This window comes from Dicentrarchus labrax, unplaced genomic scaffold (assembly GCF_905237075.1).
Source record: "Dicentrarchus labrax unplaced genomic scaffold, dlabrax2021, whole genome shotgun sequence".
In the NCBI taxonomy this organism is placed as follows: Eukaryota; Metazoa; Chordata; class Actinopteri; family Moronidae; genus Dicentrarchus; species Dicentrarchus labrax.
Genome location: NW_026136710.1, coordinates 18,897,611 through 18,918,867, shown reverse-complemented (window position 1 = coordinate 18,918,867; position 21,257 = coordinate 18,897,611). Strand labels below are relative to the sequence as shown.

General features: G+C 42.2%; 1 protein-coding gene across 1 annotated transcript; it reads right to left on the bottom strand.

Annotated features, from left to right (window-relative positions):
• Positions 1-12,933: 12,933 nt before the first annotated feature.
• On the bottom strand, positions 12,934-20,190 carry barhl1b (BarH-like homeobox 1b). Its single transcript, XM_051412740.1, has 3 exons — positions 18,817-20,190; positions 15,937-16,159; positions 12,934-14,738 (listed from the first exon to the last, which is right to left on the bottom strand). Exons 1-3 carry the CDS (start codon positions 19,265-19,267, stop codon positions 14,435-14,437), a joined length of 978 nt encoding a protein of 325 aa, XP_051268700.1. The 5' UTR covers positions 19,268-20,190; the 3' UTR covers positions 12,934-14,434.
• Positions 20,191-21,257: the final 1,067 nt, after the last annotated feature.

The following is a 21,257-nucleotide window of genomic DNA, read 5'->3' as shown; positions in this document are numbered from 1 at the left end:
TCTCCTTCCTCCTCACTTCTCGCTTCTCTTTCCAGTTCCCTTCCTCTGACTGTTCCTTCTCTTTCTGTAAGGCCTGTGAGAGCACCTCCTCCTTGCAAACAGAGACATAACCAAATCCCCCCCCCCCCTTCCTGCCTGTGCACCGGGGTCACGCCGTCAAAATGACTCTTTTTATTACAGTTCATAAACAGCGACTCCCCCGGCGGCCCCGGGAAATTTCACATAAACTTTGATCAAACAGACGTTAGCCTCCCTGGTCCTCAACCACCTCTCTCCATGCGCGAAAATAGCTCCGCTCAATCACATGCAGAGACAACACACCGAAAACAGTGCAAATAGCAAGGCAGTCACTGATATATCAAGTCATTATTGACCAGAACACCAGGGGAATAGATCTCATATAAAAACAATAAGTTACTCTTTGCCTTCCCCCCCCCCTCCTCCTCTACCTTCCCCTCTTTTAGCTGGGGCGGAAATGTAAGGCGATGCACTGGCAGTAAACTTTGTGGCTTAAAATTAATAGCTTCGAGGGGAGCTCAGGTGAGTGATCCAAAGTGATAAAAGCATCCAAAATAAAAACCAGCAGTTGATTTAACTGTGTGTACGTAGAAGCTGGAAGCAGTACAATAGGTTCTTCGTGGCTTTCTCTCGCTCCGTCATCCCCTCCATCTGGTTTAGTGGAGCTGTCAGACCAGTTTTTCTCAGCGTCGAGGGCTCGCAGTGCTCCCTTGTTGGTAATCGTGGTCGAGGTTCGCTGTAATGGAGATGAGCAGCAGGAAAGCAGAGCGGTGTTTTGTTGTTTGGTTGGGTTTTCAGGGTAGAGCTGCCACAGCTTCTCTCGACTGTAGCTCAAAATCCCCTAAAAAAAGGTCAAAGGTCAGTTTTGTTTCACTTTTTTTCGAGTCATAAATAAGCAGGATGGCCTGTATGAGTGGTTTTCCTAATGAAATAATCACCCGATGCTCCATATTCAAAACCTCATACATGTTTACTGACTGTGAATGAACAAAAAACATCCAACAACAAGCTTTTTTTTTATTTTGTTAAATCCTTCAAATGATTATTGTGTCTGATTTTACTTTGAGATATTGGGCGGTGGGTAAATATGTAATTTCTTCATTATAAAAGAGAAAATTGGCTCCCAGACGTGACTGAAATTAAAAGACTAAACTGCTTTGACATCCAATCTAGAAGCATCAACACGGTTTTTAAGGTATGAATTGTTTCAGGGGCGGAGGTGAATAAAATGATTCATCTATATTTTGAAAAAAGTCACACCTTCTCTGAAAATTAATACAAATTTCAGTTTGAGGATACTGAGGGTTCCTTTGTTGATAAAAATAACTGACTGTTTCCTCTGCACATTAGATCCTGCTCCAGCACATAAAAAGAAACGTATACAGATACACACTGACGTCCAAAATAGATTGTCATGTTTAATAAATGAAATAATTTCTAAAATGTTATAATCCCAGTATACATAAAAAATAATGTATGATTATTGTAGGCATTTATATGATTATTCAACATTTGAGCAGGTTTGGATAAGATATCTTGCCCAGTACTTTATTAGGACTCTTGCCTGTCGACACTGAATGAACAGACCACCCTACTTGTTACTCTTCCACCACATGGCTTGTGTTCCCTCTTCAGAAGTGTCACAGCCAACTTCTATTTTCATGCATTTAAAGTCTCTTCTTTCTAAAATAGTAAACTACTTAATTTTGGAGGCTAGGCATCAAAGGGGCAGAGTCTCCCTCCTCTGCTGCACATCCAGCTGGTCCTTCTACAGTCACACAGTGATGGTAGTGTGTCAGTCTGTGTGTCACTCGTCTATAGGAGTCTGAGTCAGAACATGATGCAGTTAAGGTATAGTTACTCCTCTGTATTGTTTGTTTGTGCGTGTGTCTCCGCACCACACTGTACCTGCTCTGCCTGGGTCCTCATATCAGCCGGTCTATCTTCCCCACCCCCCGCTGACTCCTCACCTTTCTCTCCGCCGCTTCTTATGACTCAACCTCCCCTTTCTTTAATACTGCGTTAGCCGCACCAGTTACTCTATCTCTCTGAGCCATCCCCCCTACCACCTACTCCTTTGCCTCTCCCCCCCTTGCCTCCCCTCGCTGCTAATCCTCTCCCAGGCCTAATTGAAGGGGACAGCAGCTCCGCAGGGTCAGACGCCGACGTAGCGTTAAAATGGAGAGCCTGGGTACCGAGTGACACCGTCTCTCCATCTTGATCAGGTTGCCATACATACATACATACACACACACACACACACACACACACACACACACACACACACACACACACACACACACACACACGCCTAGCTGCTGTTATTGTCTGCGCCTCTTTTCCATTTCTCCCCCTTCTCCTCGTTCTCCCATACCGGGGGTCAGAATGCAACCTGGAGCCAGAAGCAGTCTACAAATTGTCAGAGAGAAGCCCAGAAGAAGAAATGGAGGCTCAGTGCCTCTAGTTCATTATGACTTAGGATGCGAGTTAGGCAGCAGTATGTGTTGACATTGTCATAGTTATCACGGGAACATCTGTGTAGGGCCTGTCAGAGGTGTGTGTGCGCGCGTGTGTGTGTGTGGGAGTGTGCTCAAAGCGAAGGAGGACATGTTTGTGTGCCAGCATACATATACATACTGTAGACGCATGTGCTCTCTGTGCATTTTTTTTTTTCTTTCCTTCTCTGTTTTCATGTGTCCATGTGGAGGCTGATGGTTCCAGGTTTGGATGGCGGTGTCTTGGCACCCGCAGGTCTGCTGAGACCTGCCTCTGCGTAGGATCAAGGGGTGCAGGGGCTGCTGCTGCGCCCAGCCAGCCCGACTGCACACCAGCTGCAATCCCTAATGCCTCCGCCACATCCTTGGCAGGCTGCACCCCTGCCCTTTTCCTCCCGGCTCTTCGTCTTGGCAAAACTGGAAGCTTCCTCCTCCTCCTGAATTTATTTTATTCCTGCTTCCTCCCTCTTCACGCCTCAGGATGTGTGACATACATTAATGCCATTTGATGATGGTGTTTGACCAGCGGGCACATGATTAGACATGATTTCCGCTCAGCCTTTAAATCTGCTAAAACCCCGAGTTTATCGGTAATTACAGTGGAAGTAATTGCATAATATATGGAAAAAGGCGACAAGCGAGATGGAGCCGCGGAGTGTAAATCACGCTGCAGTACTGTGCAGGAAAATGTTTGATGTGGTGGATTTTTATAGGGAGCCTGTTTATCTTTGTACTTGTGTCAATGTTTACAAATATGTTAGAATTATTTCGTATGGCTCATGGTGTTTGTCCTTTACTGTGTGTAAGAGGATGTTGATATTCTTAGGAAAAAGTGTTATGAGAGCAGTCAGGAAAAGTTGATTCCCATAAACAGGCTAACTTGAGACATCTGTTGTGAGAGGCACTTGAATCACTATTTACTGTTTTGCAAATTTCCACTGCACATCACAACCTGTGTTTTTCTCCTTTTCTTTATTTTTTTATTATATTTTCTGGCAAGTGGGAGAATTTGTTGTGTTTTCTTGGGGTGTTATTATGGTTGAGTTTGGGGACTGTCAAAGGGACGCGGCGCCGCACAGTTAAACTGGGACTCTCAGTACCCATCAGGCCCCTGTGAGTCTTTGTGAAGACGACACCACAGAAGGCGCCTTCCAGAGAAAGCGTCACATCCAGTTAGCAGACATCCGGCGTGCTAAAGAGGTTAAACTGCTGCGCCTGGCACAGCCAATTGTATTGATAACCGTTTGAAGCTGGTTTTCTCTCCTACCTGGCATCACGCTTCACACGCTTTATTCGGCTTGCCACTCCAGACAAACTTCAAACCTGGGAGAGTGTTTCCTCCACTCAGGTGTATATAGGTGTAGGTGTCTGTGGGCGTCTGTGTTTATGTGTGTGTGTGTGTGTGTGTGTGTGTGTGTGTGTGTGTGCGGAGCCAGGGGCCTTTGCTGTTGTTTGTTTGTGCTGCCTCCATTCTATAAACCAGGCCTCTGATCTCCCAGGCAACATGCCTCCAAATTCCTCCGCCGTTCCTGCTCCATGTAAATATATCGGTGTCAGTTTGTCTGATGATGAAATGAGCATTAGGATCCGGAGCAAGGCAGGGAAACCACACTGCTTCTTTTGCGATTAAAGCCACCCTCTCGGCAGTGTGAGATCTCCGGCTTCTGTGTGTTGGAGAATAAAGTTTCTGCGAGCAGAAAAGTGTCTTAGCACATCTGTGTTTCCTCTTGACTTCTCGGTCTATTCCTACTTTTGCTTTACCGCTCTCTGCTGTCTTTCCCTCTCACACTCCACCAGTCTTTTTCGTTATCGGCTTGTTAGCCCGAGGTCCTCGCCTTGGCCTGGAGTTATGGCTCTGTCGGGCAGCTGCTCGGCCAGCCCTGGGGGTCCTCAGAGGCAAATGGCATGTCAAGGAGTGGTCACTGAGGTAGATTGTCTTCCCCACAGTCAGCCTCACCGCCACCAGTCTCACTTGTCCAATTAGGGGCTTTTTGGCCCCCCCTTTAAGTCCCCAACCCATCCACTCTTGACTGATTCTCCAGCATCTCTGGGCCTCAGACGAGCACACCTGACAACCTGCAAGAGCACAGGTACACATAAATATTGTGTGCGGGCAAACGAGCTCAAACACACACACACACACAGAAACACAAAATGGCAGTGTTCTTGTTTGTGCGTGCATGTGGGCACACATGCACATAAAGGAGTAGTTTATGGATGTGTCTGTGTGTGTTTGCATAATAATTATGTCAAATATTATCAAATCATAAGTTGATTAATTGATCATTTTCTTTAATTAACAATTTAGATAAGTGGTTTGTCATTTAAGTTATTTATCAAGAAAAACTTGAATTAGTTTCAGCTTCTCAAATTTGAATATTTACTGCTTTTCTATTTCACATCATTGTTTTAGACTGTTGGTTGGCAGAGCAAGCAGGTTGAAGATGTCACCTGGCAATTTGAACTATTTCCTGACATTTTATAGACTTAACAATGAATCATTTATTAATAAAATAATTAACAGATTAATCTCGACTGAAAATAGCCAGCCCTGGTTGAACCGTTGTTTTATTTAATAGCTCACTGTGGTGCACCCGAGTCCTTGTGAATTGCTCAGTATGTAGAGCCAGCTACTGCCTAGGTTAATTAGTTGATCAAACTTGATTAGCTAGTGGTTCACAGAGCTCAGTAACAGATGCTCAAATCCACCCGATCTATTGATTTACATTTTAATAGCCGTGAACTGATAAAGAAGCGAACATTGTGTTAATTCGTGCACACTCTACACAGCTTGACTGTGAATGACTGTGCCGGTAGAGATATACCGGTTGTCTAATGCCCGCCTGTACTTTGATAATGACAATAATTCAGTGAAATCGTGTACATGTAAATCAAACTGAAGCTGTGTTGTTGCTCCTGCCTGCCATCGCTGATTGAATCGATTGTTGCGTGCTTGCTTGCTCCCCTGGAGGCTACAAGCAACATCAATCATTTCCCTTCCTGTCAGAAAGCACAGTGTTGCTCCCTCGACATTTCTGCAACTTTCCCATAATTTATCCGGAGCGGAGACCTGAATGCTCGATATAACCAAATTGTAAAAAAAAACAAAAAAAACCAAAACAATCAACAGTTTATGTTTTAGGGTTTTTTTAGGGGGTGAATTTGACGGCTTGTAAAAACTACACATGTTGACATGTTTAATCCTATAATACATAACTGGAAATATATCATTCGTTTAATACTCCAACCTCCATGAGTGACTGGAATGAATTCATACCTCTCTCACTTGTAGAGCTGGATGATAACAACTGTCATTTAAATCATAGCCTGATGATCTTATGTCTGTCATTTTACTGAACCTTTTTGATTCCAAGCAAACTCTTTCAAAAAATGTTATTAAAGTTTTTTTTTAGTTTTAAGTGATTGATCAATTAGTAATTAGCCTAATCACGCAAGTTATTTATCAAGGAAAAATGTCTCTAGCTCCAGCTTCTGAGATGTGAAATGTCTGAATACCTTTTTGGTTTAGGGTCATTGTTTGGATAAAATGCACAACTTGTGACAGGAATTTTTCTGTATTTTTGGAGAATTTATAAACTAAATAATTAATCCATTAACCGTTAAAAAAAAAATCCATAATAAAATGTTTTTACTTACATGTGAATTATTTGGTCTGATGTATGTCGCATATTTGCTATATCAAGATATATATGGATGTCAGAAGAATATTGATTTCAATCATATCACCCAGCCCTACTAACATGCAAATATCTCCATCTTAGTTACATAATTAAAGTGTTTGCATGATGCCCATCTTTAATGGTTTTATGATTGAAACCCTGCAGGTGCAGTACTTGACCCGTATGACTTCATTTACTGGTAAATTAGTGCATTTGATTGTTGAACTTTCTTCTATTAATCCTGTTTCCCCCCCTCTCCGCTCAAATCACTCCTTCGCTTTGTTACGCTCACATGCACACTGACAAACAGCAATGACCCTGCTGGCAAAAGCAGGAACCTGTTAGCCATCGATATCTCTTTCTTTTTTTTTTTCTTTTTTTCACAAAGACCACCTGGCCCCCTAACTCAACCCCCTCCCCTTCCTCACCCCAACCAACACACAGAGAGCAAGGGAGGAAGGTCTAATTCAAAAAATGCGTGGTCCTGCTCTGCTCTCTGCCCTCCACCAGGAGACAGAGTGTGAGAGAGCTGCCAGACATCACACGGAGGCACCGTTAAAAATACATGTATACCACTCCTCATCATTTATTGATGGCCTTTCCTCCCTTTATGTTTATGAGGTGAGAGGCCTCCCTGTGGCCGTGGTCAGTGACCCCCAGGGTCCACCGCGGTGTCCAAGAAACTGCCTGTTCCCTTTAATTTAGCCCGCTTTCAAATGAGACCGGATCATGGACACTCTTCCACATGTATAAGCTGTATGCAGGGATCACTTATAAATAGTAAATGGCTGCTGTGTTGAAAAACGTGTAGTTTCAAGAAAAAACAGCTTTTTCAGGGTTGGGAGAATGGGCTTTATTATGAGATTGTTGACCTTGGATGTATAATGGGATTAAAATGTATTTTTAAATAGTCTAGCCACTTGTTCTTTCCCCCTATTAAAGACCATGTAACCTTTCCATTTACAGAAATATGAAAATCACAAAAATGGCAAAGATGCAATGATGAAATGCCTCCCATTGTTTTTTGGATGCATTCATCATCACTATGAATCACAAGATGGCAGTCAAGCTAATTCATGTGTACATCAAACAGTCTGTGTCTTCACACAGAAGGTTATTTTTCAGTCTTTGTAGTCATTCCCTTGTTTTGCTCTTGCTGAATTTATCACGTTGTGTCTACCGCCGATGAATAACTTTGCATTTTCATTCTGAAAGAAGCTGGAAAAATAAAACCCCGACTGGTTTGTGGTGGGCTTTGCCATTTCTCTGAATGTCTTTGTCTGGGAGTCATGTACAGATCAGTGTGAGATTTACTCATTGCTTGAGGTTGTCGTTTGGTCCCAGAGGCATTTCCAGGGCTGGTTGGCCGGTGGGGGTCAGGGCCTCGGGGTGTTTTTCTTTTTTTTTTCTTAACATGTCGTCTGGGTGAAGTGGCTGCTGAGAACGCAGTGTGGCAGGCGGTGAAGCCTGCCGTAACACAACAAGGTATTGATTGAATAATCTCTGTGTCATCTGATAGTAATGTGGCTTACACCGGCCCCCCGCTGCAAACTACACAGCTTATATCACTCCCTGGGATAAATGGATGCAATTCATATCAAGAAGAAATGAAGAATTTGTTTGTTAATGAATGAGTTGTTGCGTTTTGTTCAATTCTTTATTTCTAATTTTGTTTTTATCAGACTTTAAAATGTATATATTTACTATAATGCCCCATTGGGATTATATCTAATGTATATATCTACCTAATATACCACATAATACTCCCCTACATCTATCCGTAAAATCAATCAGTTCAGCAGTTTGATTGGGCTAAAATCACACTGACCATTTACCACACTTATTCAACCATGTATGAACTGTATCAGAGATTCCTTTTGACTGTTGAAAGTAGGCTAAACCATACCGTTTCCAGGACAGGGTATCGAACTTTTTGGGTACCAACTGAAATGTATCTTTAGTATCAAACAGGCATATGCTGGTTACTTGTCTCATTCACGCTTTTTCTGTTTTGGTATTTATTTTGCTAATTTTAGACTATTTTATTTAAGTTTTATTTAGTTCTTTCACAGTTAAGTCTAAATTAAACCCTGAGATATTTGTTATATGGCTTATATTGTTAAAAATAATTAGTTTTTGAGAAAAACATTTTTATATTCCTCAGTATGAAATGTGCAATACATTATTGATTTCAGTACTGACATTAAGCTTCGTATTCAGTCTAAAAATGTTGCATTCACGTCAAAGCGCAGGACTAATGTTTACAAGCTGCAAGGTAGGAAAACCTGTCTGTATCTGCCTCCTTGTCACAGTTTCCAAATTGGAGATTTTGTGAATTTCTGACAGCTACAATATTTCTCAGTTGTGTGTCAAAAAATGGGCGTAGGCCACCATCACTGGTTGCATCTAAATAAAATCCAATATTATCGTTTCATTCGGCTAATTTAAAAGCAACTATTTTGTTAACCAACTTTAGGAATAAACTATAAAACTATTATAATTTAGTCTATTCTGTGACTTTTTTTTTTAGCTACTACAAGGCTAGCATTTTAGAATAATGTTCACTTTGTTCCCACTGCAATATCATCTGAATGCAGTATAGTTAGTCTGCTTATGTTAGCATTGATAGCTTGGTTAGCTAGGCTATGGCAGCTGAATGAATAAGATACTGTCAGCCAGACAAAGCTGACTGTAATGAAAGAGTGTTATGTTTGTTGACAGATTTGACTTTTGTTTTTCTAGAACTTTTCTCAAAGCAGGGGCTTCTGTTGCGCTTTCATTTTATCGACCTTCCTGACGTTTTTGGCGGTTTTAAGGGTGCCTGGGAGGGTCATCTCGAGGCTGTCACATATGCTAATGTCAGCAGTTTCAGTTTGGAAATGCGTGTCCTCTGCAGTCCAGTAGAGAAGAAAGAATGAGAGGTTTCAAGTGCAGGCTATGTGTGTGGTTGTGAAGCAGCAGCCCCACCTCTTTCTTCCCCGCGTCTATCCCCCTTCTCCCGCTCTCCTCTCCTGTCTTCCTCCCTAACCCTCCTTCTGATCCGAGAGGAAAGCTTTCATTATTTGCTGAGATTGGGATGTCAATCCCCGCGCCCCTGACCCAAGTTTGTAGTTCTCCCCCGTCATATTGGGGAAATGATTAGTGGGGTTATCTCCCCACCACTCGGCGAGGCTTTCATTCCTCCTCACGGCCCCCCGTACCTCCAGGCAAGGAGCGGATCTCTAACCAGGAGGCTGCTGCTCTCCTTTCACTCCTCCACATTCTCCCCCTTCACACTTGCTGATGCTTCATCATGTACTTCATCTCTCTAAGTGTCTCTGTTCATTGCTGAGTCAGATTCATTTTAACGCTCTCTTCTTTTTTTCCCTCTCTTCCTTATTTCCAGCTATTGAGCCTGCTGGTTAGGTGAATGAACCTGGGTGACTTTATAATTTTAGATTTTGAATATGAAGGTGAAATAAAATATATTTGGGGAAAAGATAACATTGCCCGGGTCAGTACATACAATGTGTCCTACTTTTCCCCTGCCTGCAGCGTATAGACTCTAAATACAGCAAACATAAACTGAACATCAGTGCATCCAACTGCAGCCTTTATTTACATTTTTACCATATCTATTTAAAACTGCCATATTAAAAAATAAAAACCATATAGCCTACATACATATTTTGTGTTTCTCATTACTCCGTTTAAAAACACTTTAATCAGTTTGCATGATTCATTATTCAAACTTTTATTTCCCTGTTAATAGAAAAAAACAGGCCTTTTGTGTATGGATGTGGAAGAAACAAAAAATCTCTTTTTTTTAGAACCAAAGTCAAACACTTTGTTTGGAGTATTACACATGAGGGCATGCGTGTAATAAAGTGCTTTTGCTCTGTTTTGAAACACTTCTGAGTACTATGATGGCTTGAAAGGTTATTCCAAAATGCCCTAAATACATAGCCTAGTATGTAGGATATAGAGGGTATAGACATGTGGGAATAAATTGATGTAATTTCTTCTCTTACTAACAGTAGATATAATAGCCCATATAAAGGCACATTTTGCTTATGCGCACCAAACTGTAAAATGAGCTCTTTTAGTTTACGGCTATTGTTGAGGAAAACCCGGCAAAATAGGCCATGCGTTTCTTGAACATTTTAATTGATCTATTTTTCATCTTCCCCCGCGGATTTTTTCCTAACAAAACGCTGGCAGTGTATTGAAACAATCTTAATGCAAGCTGCAGATTTGCCTCATTGGTCCACTGAAAACGAATGAAAGGAAATATAAAAGCTTTCACACCACGAGCACAATGCAAATGATGCTTTGATTCACTCTTAATTTCATCAAAAGGTTGTTGTTGTTTTTTTTGTTTCTTTCTTTTGAATTATTATTATTATTATAAGGAGTCCATGGGATTAAGCAGTCACTGATCCTCTGGGTCTAAGCCTTTTTTTTTTGTCTGTCGGGAGCTCAACGAGACTCCATCCGCACTTCATTAACCCTGAGCCGGGGACAATCCACGGTAAGAGCCGGGGGATTTACCACCAGCCTTTCACATGCAAAGAAAAGAAAGGGGGAAAAAAAATCTCCGAGTCATCCAACAAGACACACGGGGGCTTTTCCTCATATAATCAGCTGTGAACTTTGCAAGAATAACCCCCTTTTCATAAAACGGGTCGTCGTTATCCGAATCGGTCACGGATCCTCATGATGGGACTATAATGATCTTTTGGCAAGTTGGGGACGTGTTAGATTTTTTTTCCCCCTTTCCTTTCCCCCCTCTTTACTTTCCCATCAGTCGTCAGAACTCGGCTCGGCCCACTGTATTTTTAATGCAATTTTACGCATCATAAACGCGCCAGTTACCAGGCCGTCAGTCTGATATTTCACGGCGTGGTCAGCCACTAAGTGGAGGCCCCAGATAACAGGTGCCATGCGTGGATGACAGCAGGGGGAGCTGGCTATCAAACCCATTATCGACTTTCAATTAAAACCTATTAAAGTCTTTTGTCTAATCGTTAACATCCTACACGCCAAGTCTTGTCCGTCAGCCTGAACTCCTTTAACCCCCAACGCGCCACGGCCGGATAACTTGGGGTCCTCACAGACTTGGAGGGGAGGAGAGTGAGCTTGGTGCTTGGGTGGTTGGGTGAAATTTGTATGGAGGAGGGAGGGGGTGGTGGCGGAGCCGCTGACCAGCTGTCCCCACGCTGATCCCCGGTCTGCAGTCAGCTCCAGCCCGGTCACCAGCTGTTGGAGCCGTTTGGCAGAGGAGCGCACATCCAGCACCCTCAAGGAAAAGAAGGATGGAAACAATCAATTTCCAAATGGGATCATTTAGGGCACTTAAACAATTGCGCACATAACATTAATATTTCATCTCCTGCATTGTTTATGGAAAACGAATTGGAGTTGCTGCTGTTAATTTAGGAAAGTGGGAATGGTGTGGGAGGGAGGGGGAGGAGAGGGGGTGGACAGTACAGGGCTCCATTTTGGACAGAACACCCTTCTGCTTTGTTGGCCCTTCTCTAAAGACATTAGCTGGAATTGATCTTTGATTGCACTTTTGAACGTGTGTGTGTGTGGGGGGGGGGGCCCCCCCCCCCTCTTTTTTTTTTTTCTTTCTTTTTTTTTCGGACCTTTAAGTCAATCAAAGCTGTGTTCATGCATTCATACCCTTTAAAAAAAAGACATGGGAAATAATTCAATAAGGAGCCTAATTAAAGCCAGTATTTTTGTAATTAACACAGAGTGACATTAACATTTGTCCAAACTCAACTTAAAGCGTCAAATCTTTCTGCAAAGCTCCGCTCTTCTTTTGAAAAGGTTAAGATGTTAAAGCACTACTTGCTCCAGTGGTGACACCCTTATTAACTTTCTTTTTTTCCTTCTTCTTCTTCTTCTTTTTTTTTTCACGCCCTCATCTCAACATTAAACAAATTAAATCAACGACACTAAACCAAACAGAGGAGGGAGAAGTCGTTTGACAGACATGTTCAAATTCACTCAAACACGCTTTCCTCTAATGGGAAACCCGCGAGCCCTTAAAATGGTGTTTATTTTCGAGCTGCCTGCAGAAAAGTGATGTTTAATTAAAAGCTGCACCACCCATCAACCTTCAGCCTTTGCTCATTGACACTGCCATGTGCTCAGATCACTTTATAGTAAATAATTGGTTTTACCAGTGTGGACAGTTAAGGCCTCCACATGTATCATAGGTCTGCCTAAAATGCAGGCTAGTTTTCTGTCTTTGATAGGCTAAGAAAACTCGATTTTATTTTTCCTCTTTTGATTGGTCAAATAGCTACAGGCGTTTATTTTGGCACCAAACTAGAGTGTTAAATTATCACATTTCCCTCAACTTTTACACCAAATTTTGATTTTTGTTGTGGATGTTAAATATACAATATTTATTGAGAAACGACATTATTATCCACCGTTACCTGTGTGATTCTTCATGGGAATGCTGAAATCAGTTCCTTTTTTAAAGACTAAAATGTGTGCAGTGGATGTACAAATTAAACACCTAATAAAACACGATCATAAGCCGAATCAACACTTCTGCAATCTAAATCAAAAGGAACCATTTTAAGTGCACATTTGTTGGAGATCCACTGGTTGCATGAGACCATCAGGTGCACTCATTGTAGGAGGAGAAGTCCATGTGAGAGAACAGCCTAAATCCACGTGTTGATTCCAGCAGACAGCCCCGTGGCATTTCCTGTCTCACACATATTCAAGCAGCCACGTGATTAAATGAAAGACTTTTATTTCCACATTTATAAAAGTAATTCTCTTTTACATCAAATCCCCCCCCCTTTTTTTTCTGTCCAACTTTTGCTGTGAATTTCACAAAAAAAGGGAACTTCACGAAATGGGGAGAGAGAGTTTGGGGGAAGCTAGAGGAACGGGGGGGAAAAAAAAAAAAAAGTCAAAAAAAAAAAAAAAACGATCCAGGAAATATACGAGAACCACTCCACAAGTTTGATATCTGCAATATACATTTTCACCAAAGGAGAGTATAACAATTAAGGGTTTATCACGGCTTCATATGAAATAACATAATGCACAACGTCTGTTCAAATACATCTATAGCAAATCAACAGGCAGTTACACCTGGACGTGGACCCGATACACGAGTCCGATCGGTTGGTTTATCGAAAAGAATACAAAATAAAAACATTACTGAGGTGATTGCGTCCTCCGTTTCCCCCTCCGCAGGGATAAAACTGCTTTTTTATAAATTACTTGACATTTTTACTCCGCTAAAACTTCAACTAAGAACAAGAAAAAGACTTTATATAGATTTATTTCTTTCCGTAGCTCTCGTGTTGGTGCCTACATGTGGGTCCAGGCAGGTAGTCCATCCTTTCTCAGACAAATAGGTTTTTTTTCTTCCTGTTTTTTAATTTTTTAATTTTATTCTTATTCTGACTCGTTCGCCTGTATAGTTTCTGATGGCTAATCTAGCCTATTATGTTAAACTGGATCACCGTGGTCTGAAAAAGACACACTAATAGATCAAACAAACCAACAACCGAAAAAAAAAGTTTCTTTAAAATCAGTCTCTTTCGAATAAAATGCAAAATATTCTTATTTACAGGTTTATGACTGCTGATCATCTTGTTGTTCACTTGAAAAGGAAAAAAAAAACAAAGACAGATTTATAAAGAAAAACAAATACTAATTGTTCCTTTGGATCCTCTGACTACATTATATTCAAATTACATAGTTTGTTTCCGCCTCAACTACCCATGAACGCCTACATAATAATAATAATAATAATAATAATAATAATAATAATAATAATAATAATGCCAACAGGGGGTCTAATTGGCATTAAACTGTAGGTCAAAGTGCAACCAACAATTGTATCTATTGTTGGGAAAACACTGAAAATACTGAAACTTGGATCAAATAAATACATAACTTAGATTCTTTGATTCATATCGAAAAATAAATAAATAATAAATAAAGCTCATGTCCCAAATGAACAGGAAAAAACAAATCCTTCCACACAGACAGTCTGAGTTTCAGTCCACAGGGTTCAACCTGTCGGTCATTTCGGACCACATAAAGGCCTGGAACAGTTTTTTTTTTTTTCTTCTTCTTCTCGTGTTCGTCACGTTTTTATCATTTTCTGTCTTTGTTTCATTTCTTCCAATGAGTCCAAAGCTGCCAATGTCGGCGTACAAAAAAACAAAAGGAAAGAAGAAAAAAAAAAAAAAGAAACCCAGCTCTGCAGGGGCCGGCTCACCGCTGCTGAGCTGGCCGAGGAAGTACGCCGGACATGGGGGGCAGAGGGGGCGGCGGAGGGGGTGGCTCGCCTCCCCCCTGCAGGCCGTGTAGCAGGATCCGCGGAACCAGGGGTCTCTGCAGGGACGGAGGGGGCGCCGAGGGGCCTCTGTACAGATAGAGGGCCGCTCCGGGGTCCAGGTTGGACACCAGGCTCTGCGGGTAGAAGTACGGGGACGGGAACATCCTCTGCAGGGCGGAGTAGTTTCCAGCTTCCGCCAGCAGCTCCAGTCCCACCGCCGTCTGCCTCTTCCACTTTGTCCTGGAGGTGGAAAAAAAAAAAAAGACTTAGTTTTAGCCTTTAGGATGTGTATAAACGCGTTAGTGAGTGTGTTTGGAATCTGACACACACCAAAACAACTCCCATCTGTTTACCTGGGGTCCAATTATACATCTGTTTTGCTTTTCTTTTTAAATCACCCAAATATCCAACCTGCCACTTGTATTCACACCCAAGGATGTCTGTTAGATTGCCAGTGTGCACTCCATGCAGGTGAATAATTCATAATAAAGATAATTGAGTAGATATAGTGGTTTGTTTGAATTATTGATATGCACACATGCAACGATGCATTATTCATACTCCAAAGTGTTGTGTTTTTATATTTATTTATGTCATTTATCTGCCTGGGAGTCAAAACTGTACACAAATAAATTCTAAAGTTAATTCAACCGAAAACTGCAGGAAAGGTGTTTTTACATTGACGCAGACGGTTTCTCTTTCTGGTGCATGTAGTTTGATTTATTTACAGGAAGTTGGCGCCTCGGGTTTCAAACTATTTGCAGGGTCATTGTGTGTCACTTTAATCGGATATCAGCCTAAAAAAGTCTGAAAACGGAAGAAGTAATGTCGGGGCTGACAAGCGTCCCAATAAATGTGTCCATGATTGAATCTGGTTTTCTTTTCTTTCAACAGAGGGACAACATCGAAATAAAAACCTTAAAAAATCAAATAGAAATGACACCATGGGGGCGTTGACCAGACAATGGAAATATGGTGATGTGTTTCTGATAGCTAAAAGATATCAGATCAATGAATCACTTATTAGGCCATCCTGTTATTTCAAAGTAAAAGTTGAAAGAAAATGAATTAGAAATGAACATGATAATCAATGAGTTGTTAAAAGTTCATTTAGTTCCACATTGCGCGTCTTCTTCAGGACTTCCTCCGTGTCCGACAGCATCGAGACTCTGGGGTTTCGCTGATTTCTTAATTTTAAAGAGCAAGCGATTAATCAATTAATCGAGAAGGTTAATCAATAATTAAAATAGCGGTTAGTTGCAGACCTGCAGTGACTCATGTCACCTTTAGGGTGATGGTGAAAGGAAAACATGGCGTCCCTGTGTCCATATAGTCATGATCCAGCCGTGAGAAACCAGATTATCCCTTCTCCTCCTCCTCCTCCTCTCTCCTCCCCTCCCCTCCCCCCTCTTAAGTACAGCACCAGCAGTGTCTTTACCTCCGGTTCTGGTACCAGGTCTTGACCTGCGTGTCGGTGAGGTTGAGGGAGGCTGCCAGCTCCATGCGGTCCTGGACGCTCAGGTATTTCTGCCGCTCGAAGCTGCGCTCCAGCTGGGCCAGCTGGTGGTCCGTGAAGGCCGTCCGGGCCTTCCTGGGCTTCTTCAGCCGGACCTGAGGGCTGTCTCTACTGCTGGAGATCTCCCTGTCCCCCTCCTCTTTCACTGGAAAGAATAAAAAGAGACAGAAGACGGTGAAAACGGAGCTAAGGCCTCACAATGAAGCGCTGCGTCCATCTTTGTGTGGACGGGCAGCCTGGAGACACGGAGGCGTTAATAAATCTGTGCAGCAGCATTATATAAGACAGACAACTGTAACAAAAATATAAAGTACATTAGAAGTGCTCCATTTTATGGCGCTGTAGCTTTTCATCAGTGTGAAGCTGCTTAAGGATTTTGATTCTGGAGAAAAAACAGTAAAATATAAAATAAACTCTGGTGGTTTAAACAGAATTCTATGCAGTCAGTGACTGCTTGTGTTTAGTTGTGAAACACTTTGGGTTACATTGTATGATGTGTGCTACACATAAAGGCTTAATAATGGCTGATTGTTTAGCTAGATTTAATATAATAATAATAATAATAATAATAATAATAATAATAATACAAATATTGCTCCCCCCTTACAAAGGACGTGATAAAGCCCAACTTTGGAGCTATAAAGCGCTTTATTTGTTTTAAAATGTAATTTTATTAAGTTTTACATCAGCGTGAGAAAAGTGGTGGAAACTGCAGAAAATGAAACCGGACATTGAATTATTTTAAATCAGTGGTTTTAACACCAAGTGACTCAAACTAATACTATTTTGCTTAATGCGAATTTTAAATAAAGTTAAGGTTTCAAACATTTATTGCTAAAAATAAAAAAAAAAGTCCCATTTTACCAGCATGCTGTGTTCTATAGCAGTGTATCTGCATTAGAGAAGAAGTGACACTCTCCAGTGCTGGGAGTGAAATCACGGCGCTGCAGCAGTGCCTATGGGCTATATGGAGCTATTTGATTTGGTCTTAAATTGTTATGAAAAGCTCTTCCAATATTCGCTCTTCCAATCTGATATTTCTCCCGTCAGCAGAGCCGCCCTCTTTGTTCTTTCACTGCGCGGTGTCATGTCAGGGCGAGCATTGATATAGACTACACATCTTATAGTCAATTCTCTGAAAGGGGGAAAAAAAAAAAAAGGAAAGAAAAGAAAAAAGGGGCAGAGAAGCGAGCGAGGCGAGAGATCTTGGTAGTTGAATAGTTGAGTCGTCTCAAGAAGCACAATAATCCGCCTAATTGAGCCACAAGGGAAGGACAGAGCCTTTCAACCGCGACCGGAGAAACTTCACAGGACCGTGGAAATGAGTGGAAATCAGGAGCCGGGCGGCCTTGCGCGGTTACAAATCTGATTAGCGCCGGGGACAAATTGCATCAAATCCCTGAAATATTATAGGAGGCGGATTCGTGGAAATCAAAGCTACCGTACAGGGCGCTCTGTGGGCCCCGCGGCTCCTTCAATCAATCAGCGCGCCGTTGAGCGCCTCCATCCACACTGTGACAGGCACACGCGCACGTACACCGAGTTTGTTGAGCAAATTGATGACGTGACGCCTTATCAATAGCTTTACAGGATAAGTGAATTAGAGAGAAAAGCATTGTGAACACATAAGTGACTGAAACAGAATAAAACCAAACTACTGAAATAATAATAATAATAATAATAATAATTAGTATAATTATAATTATACTAATAATTTATAGGATGTATTACACAGGTATATCTTTCCATTGTAGCCTACAGCGGTCGTCTTTCCAGGCACTGCTTCATTAAACTGTCAATGGAGGTGACATGTCTGTTATGGCTGACATGATTGGAAACAGAGAGGCCCTTGATGGCATTTATCTGGAGGCGACCCTGTCATCTCTCCCATCCTTGCCTCCCTGACATCAACAGATGCTTTCTGGATATTCTGCTAATGCGAGAAGCTTGAAACGCGCCGCGCACGCACACATCCACGCACGCAACCACGCACGCGGGGGCAGCAGTTGATTTTAAAATACAAACTTAATGAAAATGGGAGTTCATTTGGAAGTGCGGGGACAAATCTGCAAATGTGTCCACCACCGTGGTGCAGCAGCGGAGGACCGGGTCGATATATCCTTATTGATAGGCTCCGGTGGCCTGCTACTAATTAAATGTAGTGTCAGTTTATTGATAAAGGTTAATACATGTTACTGTGTTTTACATTATTACATTACCCCCCCCCCCCCCCATGATTTTAAAAATCTCAGTTGCCAAATATTATTTTTAGCATTAAAGCTACATGTTATTATTATAAAATAATCTCAAAGGCCTGAGAGACTTTCAATAAAATTATCTGTTTAAATTATATGTATGCCTTTATATTTATAAATGTTTCAGCGCAACAAAATATCATTTAAATATTTTTTTAAATGGCAGTTTGGCTTTCATTGTAATTTACTTTAGTGTTGTTCCAACTTCATGCCCTACTATAGTTTAGATTGCACCACAAATGAACCAACCTTTGACTTTTATTTTATTTTATTTTATTTATTATTGGATCGTTTTTTAATGAGGTTTGGCTAAATTAAAAATCAGTTTTAAAGACAGAAAAAGACGAGCTGCAGCTGGACAACATAAAAAAACTGTAGCCCTGTAGAAAAGTAAACTGAAAGGCAGGACGAGCTACTTCAGATGCAACTAGAATCCTATGTTTAAAAGAGGGAATATATATTATATATAAATCCAGTATTAAACCAGAACGCAAAATCAGTTCCCCCTCCAATCTGATCCCCACAGCAGGGACAGTCACATCCTTACCTTTATATTCGCTGTCTGACGACGAGTTGCTGTGGATTTTCTCCATAAAGTCGTCCGCTATCTTCGAGGCCAGCCTCCCCGCCTCCTGGGTCGGCTGTCCATTGCTGGAGTAAGGCGCGCAGGCGGCCAGAGGCTTACAGTCCGCGAGAATGTCTCTGATGAGGAACGACGAGGTCACGGTCCTCTGCTGCGACCCCGCCGATATCTGCGCGTGCTGGAGGTGCTGCGGCAGGCCGACGCCGTGACCTTGCCTCTGGGCCACCTCCTCCGCGCACTCCCTCCTCGGCGACGGAGGCGACGAGCAGCCGCTCTCCACGTCTGATCGCGGGCTGAACTCCAGAGGTGAGCGGCACTCCCCCACCAGGCTGTCCCCTTTGGACACCGGACTTCCAGGCCTGTGGGACAGCAGCGAGTCGATGCCAAAACTGGACCCGTTGGCGGACGCCTCCATTGTCTTGATCGAGGCCTCCTCAAACTACCATTTGGTATTCAGGACAAGTTTTGTTTTAGGGAGGGAGGGAGGGAGGGGGGGGGGTGTTAAAGTCTCAGTTGATCCAGTAGAAGAGAAAGAACCCCCCTCCCCGCACCAAGAAAAATGTTTTTGGATACGCTACAAATGAAGATTATTCATCCACTATTTCCAGTTCCCCCACTGGTTCTTTAAAGAGAAAATATCTCCAGGCTAAGTTGCCTTACAACAACCGTCCATGCGTCCGATTTTCTTTTTCTTTTTTTTTTTGGTCAAGTCTGAAAAGATGAGTCCTCCTTAAATCGATGCCGCCGCTGTAGTCTCTTTTGGGAGAGTCACAATCGATTCTTTTTGCTTCCTTTAGGAACCAACTCCTCCTGGTTTGAGTTCAGAAGCCTGAACGATGAACCAGCAACCACAGAAATGATCTCACCTGCAGGAAACCGTAAAGAGGCAGAAATAATGACTAGTTCTGAAAATGTGAGAGCAGCAGCATTAACAGCGCACCAGCGTCTTCGGGAAGGAAAAAATAAAAACTGCCTTTCAGCACCATGGACAGGTTCAGGCGCGTCAGACCGGAGACAGGACCGGAGACAAACGGTGAGGGCAGCTCGTCATGTGGCCGCACAAACGACACAAGAAAACTGTTCGCATTCTGCTAAGTAGAACAACAAAACCTTTAAAACCCACGAAGCAGAGAGAGAGAGAGAAAGAGAGAGAGAGAGAGAGAGGAGTCCGAGAGCTGCGGCAGGAAAAGAGGAAGAAGCGGAAGACGCGGGACGATGCGATGCGCGCCGCAGAAGCGCAAAAAAGGGAGAGGTAAACTGGGTTAAATAGTCACAACTGGCAAGTAAAAGCACGAGATGTGATGGGGGTGGGAGGGAATCCCAAAAAATTGAACTTGAGGAAAAGTCAGGAGCTAGGTTTTAAGAGCGCCTCGTCCACGTGAGTCCCCTGTGACAAGCCTTCATTGGCTGAGGGGAGCTGGAAGTGGACCTCCCTACACGCCCACTCACTCTGCCTCCCACCCATCCCTCCCTGCGTCCCCCATCCTCTCCTCTCTCCTCCCTGGCTCATCCTCACTTTGATAAAAGAGACACTGAATTCATCAGGAGACTCAGATCCAACTGTTTACAGGCAATTTTCACACTGTTTGCTTTCATTACATCATTGATGAGGCTTATAATGGGGTTATTATGTGGAGCGGCTCGGTGTTTTTCTTCTCCACTCGCTGTCTTTCACCGGATCTGCCTCCCACCTCCACAGCTCCTCTTCTTCCACATTTTTAACATTTCACTTTTTATTTATTATTATCTTTACTGACTTTATTTGTAGTTATTGTGTATTTATATTGTCTAGGTTAACCAAAACTAGACTATTATTATTAGGCGTTATTATTATTATTATTATTATTATTATTATTATTATTATTATTATTATTATTATTAACAGCCCCTGGGTGGTAGTTATTTTATTCTTTAAAATAATTTCAATGTGCTGGGCCTCTATTTTTTGACCTTTTATTATTGTTGTTATTATTATTGCTGAAGATTGTCACTCTTAAACGGTAGGACTTTATTTTTAGGTTTTCAAAATGTTTCCTTCAGTCGAAAATCTCAACTTTAAAATCCCAAGATACACCATGGCCACCTCGACACGGTATTATTTTTTTAAGATGTCTTCCAAATACGAACAATTGAGGGTGAGAAATATAATAAAATGTAATAAAGGTTTTGTTTTGGAGCACGGACAATGACTCGCCGTTGAGCAGCCGTCATTAAGAGCATAATAACTATCTAATAGTCCCCAGTAATTATATACAATAGTCCGAGCAGCGTGACGCAAAACTTCAAGGCGCGTGAGGTGCCATTGTGCGCACTTTTTCACCCTAACATGCGTGAAATACCATTGTGCGCACTTTGAGCTCCAACAGTTTGCCCCGTGCGACGGCCCCGACAGCCCCTAATAATCT

Excerpts from the sequence above, each read along its gene's own strand:
- barhl1b (XM_051412740.1), bottom strand. The coding sequence starts at position 19,267 with ATGGAGGCGTCCGCCAACGGGTCCAGTTTTGGCATCGACTCGCTGCTG. Across the intron at positions 16,160-18,816 it reads GTCAGACAGCGAATATAAAG|TGAAAGAGGAGGGGGACAGG; the intron begins GTAAGGATGTGA and ends TATTCTTTCCAG. Across the intron at positions 14,739-15,936 it reads ACCTGGTACCAGAACCGGAG|GACAAAGTGGAAGAGGCAGA; the intron begins GTAAAGACACTG and ends TTCCACCTCCAG.